The 12288-nt window shown below is 43.1% G+C and overlaps 1 protein-coding gene across 4 annotated transcripts; it reads left to right on the top strand.

The window, feature by feature from the left end:
* The first annotated feature begins 1765 nt into the window (after window positions 1-1765).
* On the top strand, window positions 1766-11614 carry LOC125722582 (uncharacterized). 4 transcript variants are annotated; one of them, XM_048998763.1, is made up of 3 exons: window positions 1766-2072; window positions 3324-3507; window positions 9150-11614. In XM_048998763.1, exons 1-3 carry the CDS (start codon window positions 1961-1963, stop codon window positions 9283-9285), a joined length of 432 nt encoding a protein of 143 aa, XP_048854720.1. In that variant the 5' UTR covers window positions 1766-1960; the 3' UTR covers window positions 9286-11614. The 4 variants fall into 4 exon arrangements, 2 of the variants coding, with proteins under 2 accessions (XP_048854720.1, XP_048854719.1); XR_007386467.1 differs by lacking the exon at window positions 9150-11614 and adding an exon at window positions 5451-6962 and having other exon boundaries at window positions 1785-2072; window positions 3324-5103; XR_007386468.1 differs by lacking the exon at window positions 9150-11614 and adding an exon at window positions 4226-6962 and having other exon boundaries at window positions 1829-2072; window positions 3324-4188.
* The last annotated feature ends 674 nt before the right edge of the window (window positions 11615-12288 follow it).

The following is a 12288-nucleotide window of genomic DNA, read 5'->3' as shown; positions in this document are numbered from 1 at the left end:
TTGTATAAAAATTGGTGTAAAACAGTACTGGAGACAGTTTACGTGTCCGGACTTGGTTGTAACTTCATTGTTGCAATAAAGACTGAATTTGGATCTACACCAGCGGCTTCTGACTTCTGATTTAGCAGGGAATGAAAAACCACAAAACTAACATTTTGCCTTTTTCCCCATCTGTAACTGTTATTATGTTATTATCATTTAGAACTGAATATCCATACTCCCTTTTAATCTCATGCATCTTTTTTATCATTCCCCAGACTTTACTAATGTCAGTTTCCCGTCCTACTGAATTACAGAAGGACCTCCAAAACTCCCTCTTTGCTCATTTAACTACCCTCCTTACGTTAGCCTGCAACTTTTTGTACTCAATCAAATTCTGAAAGTTGTGAGTACTTTTTAACATTGTAAAAGCTTTGTTCCAAAACTTAACTGCAGTATCACATTTCTTTGTTTACTATGAGATCTTTGGTTAGTCTGCTTTGCTGCCTCTAGAATTACTGCATCATGGTTAGATTTCTTTTGTCCGACATAAAGCCGGCCCTGCAAAATGTCACCTAACGTCACCAAGTCACATGGTACAAAAACCTACAAGACGATCGTGACAGATCGTGCAGCACGTGCAGAGAGCAAGAAAGATCGTGCAGCACCTTTCAGCCGGCGTAACTGTAAATGTCGCTACTATGTGCCCCTGGCTTATTTTGTAAATGTCTCGTAAATGTTCTTGTTTGTTTTGTTAATCTTAATGGTCACTGGTCAGCTATTACTTCTGTTGTAATTTAAAGCTTCAATAACAAAAATAATAAAAAAAAACTCTCAGCCGGCTGCACAAACTGGACCTGCCTCCGTGACACAACTTTGCCCTTATTGGCTGAACAATTTTAGTCACACGCATGACGTTTGTATCTCTGGAAGTTCCGATGCATTATCTGCTATTTCTCCCGAAAAGCCTGTAAAGAAGTAAAGTTTCAATAAATGCTGTAATAGTACACATAAGTTAATCGTTTATTTATTGTTAGTTACTGTAATGTTGCGCTGCTTTATGTGTTTAATCGTCTAGTCTGTGAAGAAGGCATTCAAGTAAGAATTGCATTGTATTCTGTGCATGACAATAAAAACTTTGAATCCTTGAAATAAATGTATTTGATCTTTTTCCTGGCAGCTATCTTTTCACTGCTAGCACTTTGGATCAGGAGTTGGTTATTGTAGAAGAGGTAATGTGCATGCAGGTGATATTTGTATAGATGTATCTACACCCTTTTGGAAGTGCGGCCATCTCAGTCAGGTCTCGCACTAGGAGGAGTAGAAGCTGTCTAGTTTGGCTGCTGTCAGTTTATATTCCACTCCTGCAGCCGCCGGCAGATGGCACTCCCCCTCACGTCAGCTGCAGTCAGACCTAAGCCAAGTCGAACGCACCCAATGGCTCCTCCCCATTCCCAATTATCAAAAAACCCACTAATTGAATGGGTCGCGTAATTATCGCTATGAATTCTGGGAGTCTGTGCAACTTCAAGACCGCAGCTCTCGTGTTACTTATAACAAGGAAGGAATATTATTCTATGTCTTTAATGGCGACCGAATGATTGATTGATATAATGTAGTGTTTCATTCTATATCCTGTTTTGATAAGATATCGACATTTCGTAAACATTCGATATACAATTAAACCATAATTGGTCCGTCTTGTTTCTTTGTCACCCAGAAACTTCACAACTGTGTTGTGAGCGGATTTTCAGCGCTTAAAATTTTGTGGTACTTCTACGTTTCTGCGCTTTTGTAAATGTAGATCGTATGTTTTGTCATTTGATTAAAGCGTTTGAAGACTTTGCAGCGCGCTGACACCAATCGGCCACCGTAGCTTAGCAACCGAATCATAACAATTCTTATTCCGTTTAGAGTTTTCATTTGAACATTTAAAGCAGCTCAGACTTGCAGTTTATCAGCAAGAGAGAAGACGCGAAAGATGTCCATCGTGAAAACCACCGTGAATCTCCAGAGGATTGACTGGCTGCTGCCGACAGGTGCAGTCAGTGTGCGGATCGCCCCGGAATACATCCCCGGTCCAGTTGGCCGAGGTAAGGATGGCAAAATGATGCCCAGACTAACTCAGCACTTAAAGAGTTAAAGTCAGAATATGCTTGACTAGTCTTCTTGAATCTTCTGTTCTATTATCTTGTTTTAGAAGTACATGTCTAAATAATAAAGTAGTTCACCTTTAGCTTTAATATACGGGAGTCTTTTTGCATGTCTACTACATTATATAATGAAATCAGTAAAATCTGTGGCTGTGCTGTGTTTAAACATCAGAGAAAATCATCATGAAGTGGTAAAGTAACAGCTGAATATGTCCTAATATACGGTGTTTCCCCGAAAATAAGACAGGGTCTTATATTCATTTTTGTTCCAAATGACGCATATAGTATAACATGCTACAGTATATTTACCGGTATTCATGAACAAAAATCCACATTTATTCAAACACAGACATTATGTCATCTTCTAACAGTATCTTTCCATGTAAACAATTTGACGGTGAATTTATTCATGAACAAAATTCTGCTGTATACTGCATATGTTTATTCAAATATAGTCGTAATGTCATGTTCTTCTGGAACATCATTGTAAATCTCCAAGTTCCAAATTCCGTCCTGAATATCTCGCAACTCAATTTCCTGTAGAACCAGTGTCCCCAATCTCTCATGTTTAGCAATAACTCTGTCCTTAAATGAGCGCCTCTTGTCCATGTAGCCTTCTCGTAGTATAACCGCATCTCATTCTAGTTACCGTACAATCCATGGGACAATAACTAGGGCTTATATTACGAGCTTCTTGAAAAATCATGTTAGGGCTTATTTGCGGGGAAACGCGGTAGTAATCAGAAAAAGCATAAATCTTAGTTTGGTACCTTGAGAGTGAATAAATAATGCAACTTATGGAAAGTGTAAGATATGTAAAGGATTTGACTTAATAGCCAGTTGTTGATGCCAGCATTTGGATTGAGTGGGCTGCTATATTTGATGCACATGAACCTTTCCAGTGTTGTTTTTCGCTGTTGTTCTGCGTATCAGGGAATCTGTGCACAAACTGGCTTGTTTTTATAGGTCAGGTTCCCCTGCTGAAACGCAGACGGCCCAAGTCAAGACCAGCGCATAAGTTTCCCAAGCGTGTGTTTCCTGTATCCAATAAAGACGGGGGAATTTTTCTTAGTGTGCAATACCGACTGCCAAGTGTGATATCTGTGATGGTTGTGATGTAGTGTTGTTGTACAGTGACATAATGTTTCATTTAAATTAAATATGCTGTCCCCTGTCTTTATAATCCCAAAGGACAAACCAGTTCCAGTGATGCTGGCCGTCGGAAGAAGTGCCGCACCAGGCCGCCGGCAGCCAGCTCCCTGACCACGTCTGCCTCTCCTGGATCTGCTGCCATCCCGGTGGCAACCAGCAGGGGTCAGCAGGGCACAGGCCGCCGTAGAAAAACGGCGGGAGGCCGGTCAGGGCGAAGAAGGAGGTATGACCAACAGAAGGGGTTAGAGCCTAAGCCCAGCTCACCAACCTTCTCCTCCTCTTCATTTTTATTTCCGTCTTCAGTCCCCTCCCCTTTTGTTTCATCCCCATTTCTTTTTATGGGCTCCTCTGTTTTATCCCCACACTTAGTCACACCTGTAAGCCCAGCTCCACATCCATTTTCAGCTCCAGGCATGGTTCATCTGACCCCTCTGCTTCAGGCTCCAGCACAGGCTGTAGCCGCCTCATCTCACCTGGAAAAATTCTATTGGTTGTATAACTATTATGTAACAAAGTACTCTAAAATGACCTATGACGCCAAGTGCTTTACTGAGTACTGGTGTCAGGAGTTTTGGAACAGACATTTAAATGAAATTAACTTAGCGAAACAGGGGAAGAATGAGGATAATGAGGGTACTCATTCAACCAAGAGGCGTAGGATTGATGAAGATGAGTTCATCTTTCCTATTGATGCACTGGAGCAGCTAAGTACCATGCCCAGGGCTCAGGAGATGGGTGTGGAGATGGGCTATCAGTCAGATGCACATAGCTACATTTCCCTGTAGATTCAGCACATAATTACACGAGACTTGTCATACGTACTTAGGATAAGATAAAATTAGGATATGTTACCATGTAGTTCTATAGCATAAGGTACTATAGGATAAGCTTAAGATAGGATAAGGTTAAGATTGTATAGAATAAGATAAAGATAGGACAAGTTAAGATAGTCTTAACTTGTATGCCATTTTATGTTTTACAAAGACATGATAAATTACCATAAGTTTAGGATAAGATTATATGAGATAACATAGTATAAGAATAAGATAGGATTGCATAGCATAAGATAAGAAAGATAGGATAAGATAACATAGAATAAAATTAAGATAGGATAGGTTACGGTAAGCTTAAGATTGTATAACATAGGATTAGATTAATTATAAATAAAGCAGTCCTCCTTAGAGGGGGGGTGGTGGAGGGAATATTTAAGAAATAAAAATAGGATTAATTAACATAAGGTTAAGATAAGATTGTATAACATAGGATTAGATTAATTGTAAATAAAGCAGTCCTCCTCAGAGGGGGGGTGGTGGAGGGAATATTTAAGAAATAAAAATAGGATTAATTCAGAAGGTTAAGATAAGATTGTATAACATAGGATTAGATTAATTATAAATAAAGCAGTCCTCCTTAGAGGGGGGGTGGTGGAGGGAATATTTAAGAAATAAAAATAGGATTAATTCAGAAGGTTAAGATAAGATTGTATAACATAGGATTAGATTAATTGTAAATAAAGCAGTCCTCCTTAGAGGGGGGGTGGTGGAGGGAATATTTAAGAAATAAAAATAGGATCAGTTAACATAAGGTAAAGATAAGATTGTATAACATAGGATTAGATTAATTGTAAATAAAGCAGTCCTCCTTAGAGGGGGGGTGGTGGAGGGAATATTTAAGAAATAAAAATAGGATCAGTTAACATAAGGTAAAGATAAGATTGTATAACATAGGATTAGATTAATTGTAAATAAAGCAGTCCTCCTTAGAGGGGGGGTGGTGGAGGGAATATTTAAGAAATAAAAATAGGATCAGTTAACATAAGGTTAAGATAAGATTGTATAACATAGGATTAGATTAATTGTAAATAAAGCAGTCCTCCTCAGAGGGGGGGTGGTGGAGGGAATATTTAAGAAATAAAAATAGGATTAATTCAGAAGGTTAAGATAAGATTGTATAACATAGGATTAGATTAATTATAAATAAAGCAGTCCTCCTTAGAGGGGGGGTGGTGGAGGGAATATTTAAGAAATAAAAATAGGATTAATTCAGAAGGTTAAGATAAGATTGTATAACATAGGATTAGATTAATTGTAAATAAAGCAGTCCTCCTTAGAGGGGGGGTGGTGGAGGGAATATTTAAGAAATAAAAATAGGATCAGTTAACATAAGGTAAAGATAAGATTGTATAACATAGGATTAGATTAATTGTAAATAAAGCAGTCCTCCTTAGAGGGGGGGTGGTGGAGGGAATATTTAAGAAATAAAAATAGGATCAGTTAACATAAGGTAAAGATAAGATTGTATAACATAGGATTAGATTAATTGTAAATAAAGCAGTCCTCCTTAGAGGGGGGGTGGTGGAGGGAATATTTAAGAAATAAAAATAGGATCAGTTAACATAAGGTTAAGATTAGATTGTATAACATAGGGGGGCGGCATGGTGGTGCAGTGGTTAGCACTGCTGCCTCACACCTCTGGGACCCGGGTTCGAGTCTCCGCCTGGGTCACATGTGTGTGGAGTTTGCATGTTCTCCCCATGTTGTCGTGGGGTTTCCTCCGGGTACTCTGGTTTCCCCCCACAGTCCAAAAACATGCTGAGGCTAATTGGCGTCGCTGGATTGCCCATAGGTGTGCATGTGTGAGTGACTGGTGTGTGAGTGTGCCCTGCGATGGGCTGGCCCCCCATCCTGGGTTGTTCCCTGCCTCGTGCCCATTGCTTCCGGGATAGGCTCCGGACCCCCCGCGACCCAATAGGATAAGCGGTTTGGAAAATGGATGGATGGATGTATAACATAGGGCTACAGTGAAGAAATCAAAAATTTCAAGGCAGCATGAAGGTAACGCACAATCAGGGATGTGCAATTTCTGAGGCATGTATTCAAAAAAAGTATTTTAATTGTGTTTTATCATTCATATTTGACTTAGTTCATGAAATAAAATGTTTTTTTCTACAGACTTTGATCAGTGTTTTTGTATTTTGTAAAATACGAGAAATACTGTATGCATGGTAATGTCAGGTGTGCAAAATGTTTGTGCTAACAAAGGACACAGAGCCCCTAGAAGGGCACAGAGCCAGGCTGAGCACCACAGCGCTATCCAGCCCATGGCTGCCGATGGTCACATTCCACCAGAACCCCCCCAACACTAACTCCCCAGGGAACTTCCAAGCAGCAGAGCAGATTCCAACAACCGAGGATCAAAGGAAAAGAAAAGATACTGGCAGGAAGAAGATGATCTTGTGGCCAAAGGTTAAAAATGTAGAAGTTTGGAGAACAAATGTGTTACAAATGAAATATTATTTGAAATGTGCTACAGCTTAATCATTCTATCATACATCCATCCATCCATTTTCCAAACCGGAGACTCGAACCTGGGTCCCAGAGGTGTGAGGCAACAGTGCTAACCACTGCACCACCATGCCGGCCCACAAATTTAAACAAATTCATTTTAAATAACTTTAATCTCAGAGCCAATTGCCATGTGCCCACAAATATTTCAATTATTATTGTTTATGATTATAAATGCCGAATACATTCCTGGAGCCTTCGATTTAGCATACACAGTGCCCTCTACAGGATTCTATCGAAACAGCATCTCTCAACCTCGTTCACAAGATTTGTCTTTTTCACAAAACGTTTTTCTTTGTAAATCCCAAAATCTTCCTATAAATGTATGTATGAATGCTTCTCGTCTTTTTCAGTCACACGAAGCCTTTATAAATGAGCTCCCCGATTAATCTGTTTACATGAAAACATCTTAATTGCGTTAAGGCATGTAAACGTAGCCACCTAACGAAAGGTAACCACGTGACTTAGCAGACTGCATGTTCCTCATCTCCTCTGTATGGACCATAGAGCTGTGTATCGGAGAGTCTGACAACACGCTACGTTTCAAGATACAGGCATTACAATTCAATGCGCTGCTCTATTTTGCCATTCTTTTTTTAAAAAATCTTCTTTTAGAAAAACATGGCACATTATAGAGAGCACACCACCAAATGGATGAAATCTGAGTAAAAACATTTGATTTTTAACGCAATCAGAATAAAGGGGTCTGCATTTATCACTGTCCCTGTAACAATCCAGCATCGTAGCACTACAGCTATTTCGGATTCAGCCAACGAATAACGTTGCTAGTCAGCAGCCTTGTGCAAGCTACTGAAAATTGCTAATTACCAATTACTGCATATAAAAGTAATTATAATAAGGGTGGGATTCGACCGTGTGTCTGCCTGGGGGGTCGCCGGCCAGGATCGCCAGCAGTTTGGACGTGTGGTTGGTCATCAATGTGCTGCATCAGTGTCTGCTCCCTCTGCCTGACCTGCCCTGTATAATTACATAATCAAGGAAAATAACAGTGGGCTAAAGGTTGCATAGTGATCACAGTAACATCGCGTCGATGTTGAAATACATGGTGCAAACAAAAGTAGTGGAATTACACTGATGAGTTACTACCAACACTGCTAGGCAGCTAGGTTTGCTAATGCTAATGTTAGCAGCGCACCCATATGCTGCTTCCTCTCGCAAGATAAGGCAGCGTTACTGTCACTGTGTAAATACAATGAGATCTCTTTGGAGCAAGCCTGTCGATACCATGTTAAGTGTAAAACCACAAGTAAAATACCTTAAAAATAATAGAAATATAGATGGTGCTGAACCATGGTGAACAGTGGAGTCATAACAGGCTGTGCGTTGTGTTCAGTCACCTTTCACTGTAAATTACACATGGGTTCACAATCTTTTGTGTCTGCTCTGAATCCCTCAGGGCTGGAGTGAAAACTCCATTCACACTAACATGGTGCTAAGGGGTATTGGGTAGTCATGATTCTATCCTTTTTGGATGCAATTTATTTTACTGATTTAAATAAGTTTTAAAAAATTTCAAAATATAAGGATAGCTCATTGTATCCAAAGGGATGTGCCAAGCTTGCAGTGTTGATGTGCTGCCACCTTCTGGGAAAACGATGAACTGATTTTCAGATTAAGAACATGTATGGTTTTCTGGTATCAGGTGAGAACCGTTCATGCTGCGAACCTATGCTTATGGGTTAGGGTTAAGCTTGGGTCTAGAGCTCAGGGTACTTCCAGGCTTGGAGGCCAAGGGTAAGGTCTCTCTTTCCCCATGTAAGCATTGAATGATGATCCAGCACCAGGGCTTGGGTAAGTCACCACGAGTTGGGAGCCTCATTCCCCAGGTAAAGGATGAACGATCTCCATCCAGCCCGGGGATTCTGGTGAACCTCTCCTTATGCTGGAAGCCTCCTCCCTCAGGTAAGGGTTTAAGAATCTCGCGGTACTTCCATTGAGCCTTGGGGTTCTGGATAAAAATCCCAGGGCCATCCAACTGTAGTAGTGTAGAATTTTGCGGGTAGGACTTGTTGATTATTTCCGGTAAGTGTGTGTGGGGACCCCTAGTGTGTGGAGGCGTCATTGGCGTTTCCCGGTCCGGTAACTCCCCTTCCGCACCGCAGTGGTCTGCCGTGGTACGCTGGCATGCTGGCTGAGGTTCACACTTATTCTGTGTCTTGGTGGGAGGTTTGGCTGTTTTAATTAGCGTTAATCCTCTGCTTGATTTAAATGGCTAATGGTAATATTTTATATTGCAGTGTTTCTCTGGTGTCTGTGTTGCAGCTCCAGTGGTTGCAAGTTATTCTGGTGACTAGGCCTATAGCTACTTGTCAGTTGCTTTACTTGATGTGTTTTAATTGTAGTTACGGTTGTTGCCAGGATTACAGTTTCAGTTGCTCGTCAGCTTCAGTTTATGCCTCTTCCAGCAGGTTTGTCAGACAATAATAGTTTGAACCTGCACTGTGGCTGCTGTGTTTCCTACGTCAGTTTTTCTTTTCCGTCTGTCTTGTCTTGTCCTCAGCCGGTCCGATGTCGCCCAACAACTGCTGCTTGAAGCTCCTGATCCTCGGTGGGACATCGGCGATGTGCTGGGAGCCTTGGAACGCGCTAAGGATCGTCGCACCTTTTCCTGCATTTGGAGCTGTTTCATTCCCTAGTTCTGCGACTTAACAGACTTTAGGCCGCCCTTTCTTTCTGTTTGGGACTGATACAGAGGGACAGCCTGTATTCTGTTACTCATTGTTTGCACTCTTCATAGTTTTCAACACTCAGATTCTTGGTTAGATTGTGGTATTTTCTGGGAGGCTGAGCAGTGGCTGCCTCGATTGATCTGGCTGACTAAGATTTGATTGGTCTGGGGTGGTGGTGTTCACACTTTCACCTTGTGCAGTATATTTGTGTGGGGATCAGTGTGGTGGAGCACAGGTGTGTGTGTGCGTGTGTGTGTGTGTGTGTGTGTGTGTGTGTGCGTGTGTGTGTGTGTGTGTGTCTGTGTGTGTGTGTCTGTGTGTGTGTGTGTTAGTTTAGGGGACTCTATTCCCCCTTTTGATCAACTTCCCCGGACACCTGTCTCTTGCTTGGGTTTAGTCAGCCGGTGGCCAAAGGCTGGTTGCTGGTTTATTTTTTAAGGTTGTTGATGCTAAAGCGCTTGTCTTGTTTCTTTGTTTTATATTTTCAACAACCTGTTAATAGTACAAACACGTCTCCAGCTCCATTCGGTAAATGAACTTGTGTGCTCTTAATTTAGAGTAATTTTTCCTGTGGTGAAATTCCCCAGGTGGTGTAGTCGTGTCCTTGTACTACTGACCGCTCTCTGCCACAAACACTTTACTCTGAACCTAACCCTAATCCTAAACCTAACCATAGCCCCAAACGTCATGTCCTGCCACCTCCCTGACGTGGCTCTAATAAGCCATGCCTGCTGCTCGTTGGTCTCGTGTCTCGTTCCATCCCTCATGTTAAACACTCCCAGCTACTTCCAGTCTGTTCCCTTGTTATTCCTGTATAAGTGCTTCCTGGCCCTGTGTTCGCCATTGATGTGGTGCCCTCCATGTTGCTTGTTCCCTAGCCTCCCATCTTGATCCCAGTAAATCCCAGTTTATTGTCTGACAACACCTGCTCCCAGAGTCGTTCATCCTGGCACCCAACAGACTGACGGAACTCGACAAGCCCCAGTAGGTTCCCCAGGTCCCTACTGCCGATCACTGCTGCTTGTGTCCAGCATACCTAATGTCGCTGGTTCAGGCCGCAGTACATCTTTGCCCAGAGAGAATGGCCCATCTCTGACGGATGGCATAGCCGCCCTCTCCCCGGACTCCCAAGTGGAGGGTGTGACAGCTATAGCGGAGATCCTCAGGGCCCTCTGGAATGGAGTGAGTGTGCTGAACCCCGCAGAGGTGGGGTGCTCTGGAGAAAAGGAGCCCGCCGTCTCCATGTCGTTTGCCGTAGGGCAACGTGCGTCCTCATTGTCACTTGAAGTCTGACAACATGATGCTTCTCTGGGATTTACTGTGATCCCCCTGTTCACCAAAACATGCTCCCCAAAGCTCTCCAGCACAGAAGAACAGGCTTCACTCCTAGTTCTATGGTTGTCAGAGTGCTGGACCACAGTAGAGGTCGGACTTTGCTTTGGTTTTATTGGAAGTCTGCACACAATACAGATGTTTCCTACTGTCCTTCGTTCCAATTAAATGTGGAAACGTTTTGTCAGCTGGCTGGACAAGACCCTACTGCCTCTTTTAATAGTACACATAGTAGTGAGCAGTGGTGACGTAATGGTTAGGGAAGCGCACTCGTGATTGAAAGACACTGCATCTACAGCATCTGGCCCAGGAGAGCCAGCCATTGCAGTCGTTACATCCGCACTTAAGGCTCCCGGCCCAGAGGGCCGCTCAGGCCGCACCCACAGTGTCCAACACAGGTGAGGCCTTGGTTGCCTCTAGGCTTCTCATAGAATCTGACACGGTTCCCTGGTAACCAGCCGACACCTGCCACACTGCTCCATAATGTCCGGCCAGCGTCCACCTCTCTGTCCCCTGATGCCTGGCCAGCACCCACGTCAATGTCCCCAGACGTCCAGCCGGTGCCCACCTCATCTCCTGACGGCCTGCTGGTGCCCACTTTCTATCCTGATGTCCCACCGGCACATGCCTGCAGGCTGCCACCAGCCCAGAGAAGATGGATCCAGAGGATGTCCTGCTAGAGTGCCCTGGGTCCTGATACGTGGGTCCCTCCTTCATCCCAGACTCTGGTTACTCTGGTCCCACTTTCTGGTCACCAGTATCAACAGGAGCCCAAGAAAGCGGCAGGCAGAATGTCTGTCTCCCAGAGAGGGTTTGCCAGTCTCTGTTCTTGCCCTGTATGTCCCTTGTCATCTTCATGTTCCTCTCCTGTTGTCTCCTTGCTGCTCTACTGTTCTGCGGTTCTCTCATCGCCCGCCAACCCCTCATGTCCTCCTGCCCTGCTGGCCCTCCCAGACCCTCTAGTCCTGTGATTCGGCAGAGTTCAGCCTCATCTGGAAAGGGGCCTAGGAGGGTCCCCCCCCCCCCCCCCCCCCGAAGACTTCCCGATATACACTTCGATTCTCCTGGAGTAATTCAATTTGGAGTCGCAGGCTGCCCAAAATTTAATTCCATATCTGCCCAGTTTTCGGAGCATATGCTGTCAAAATGGGCAGCAGACTGCAACAGCAGACGGAGAGAATACTTATCCGATGCCAAGTACAGGAATCAGATATAAACGTTAGACATTTTTCATAGCACTTTACAATATTATTCATTACTGACTTAATAACACAGTCACTACTCAGGTACAAATCGTGAGTAAATATAGTAACTAAAATAAATGATTCATTATGATTCATTGAACACGAACATGAAATTGATACTCACTACATACGTATTGGCAACATGTTCGGAAAAATATGATTTTTTTTGGTAATTAAAAACTATAAACTGTTGTGACAATGTAGATCGATGTGAAGCAGTAATAAAGAAGATATTAGTTACCCATGAACAGAAGCAGGTGTGACAATGGTGATATGCATCAGGGGAATGATGTTTGCCCAGAGCTCTCATACTTTGCAGATCGCCGCCATCTTGTCGCTGGATTTCCTGAGTGCTCTGGACTGACGATCGTCAGAGCAGATAACCAGCAACACG

Source organism: Brienomyrus brachyistius, unplaced genomic scaffold (assembly GCF_023856365.1).
Source record: "Brienomyrus brachyistius isolate T26 unplaced genomic scaffold, BBRACH_0.4 scaffold40, whole genome shotgun sequence".
Taxonomy (NCBI): Eukaryota; Metazoa; Chordata; class Actinopteri; order Osteoglossiformes; family Mormyridae; genus Brienomyrus; species Brienomyrus brachyistius.
The sequence above is the reverse complement of the archived record's forward strand: the minus strand, read 5'-3'. Positions and strand labels throughout refer to the sequence as shown.

Excerpts from the sequence above, each read along its gene's own strand:
- LOC125722582 (XM_048998762.1), top strand. The coding sequence starts at position 1,961 with ATGTCCATCGTGAAAACCACCGTGAATCTCCAGAGGATTGACTGGCTG. Across the intron at positions 2,073-3,323 it reads CCCCGGTCCAGTTGGCCGAG|GACAAACCAGTTCCAGTGAT; the intron begins GTAAGGATGGCA and ends ATAATCCCAAAG.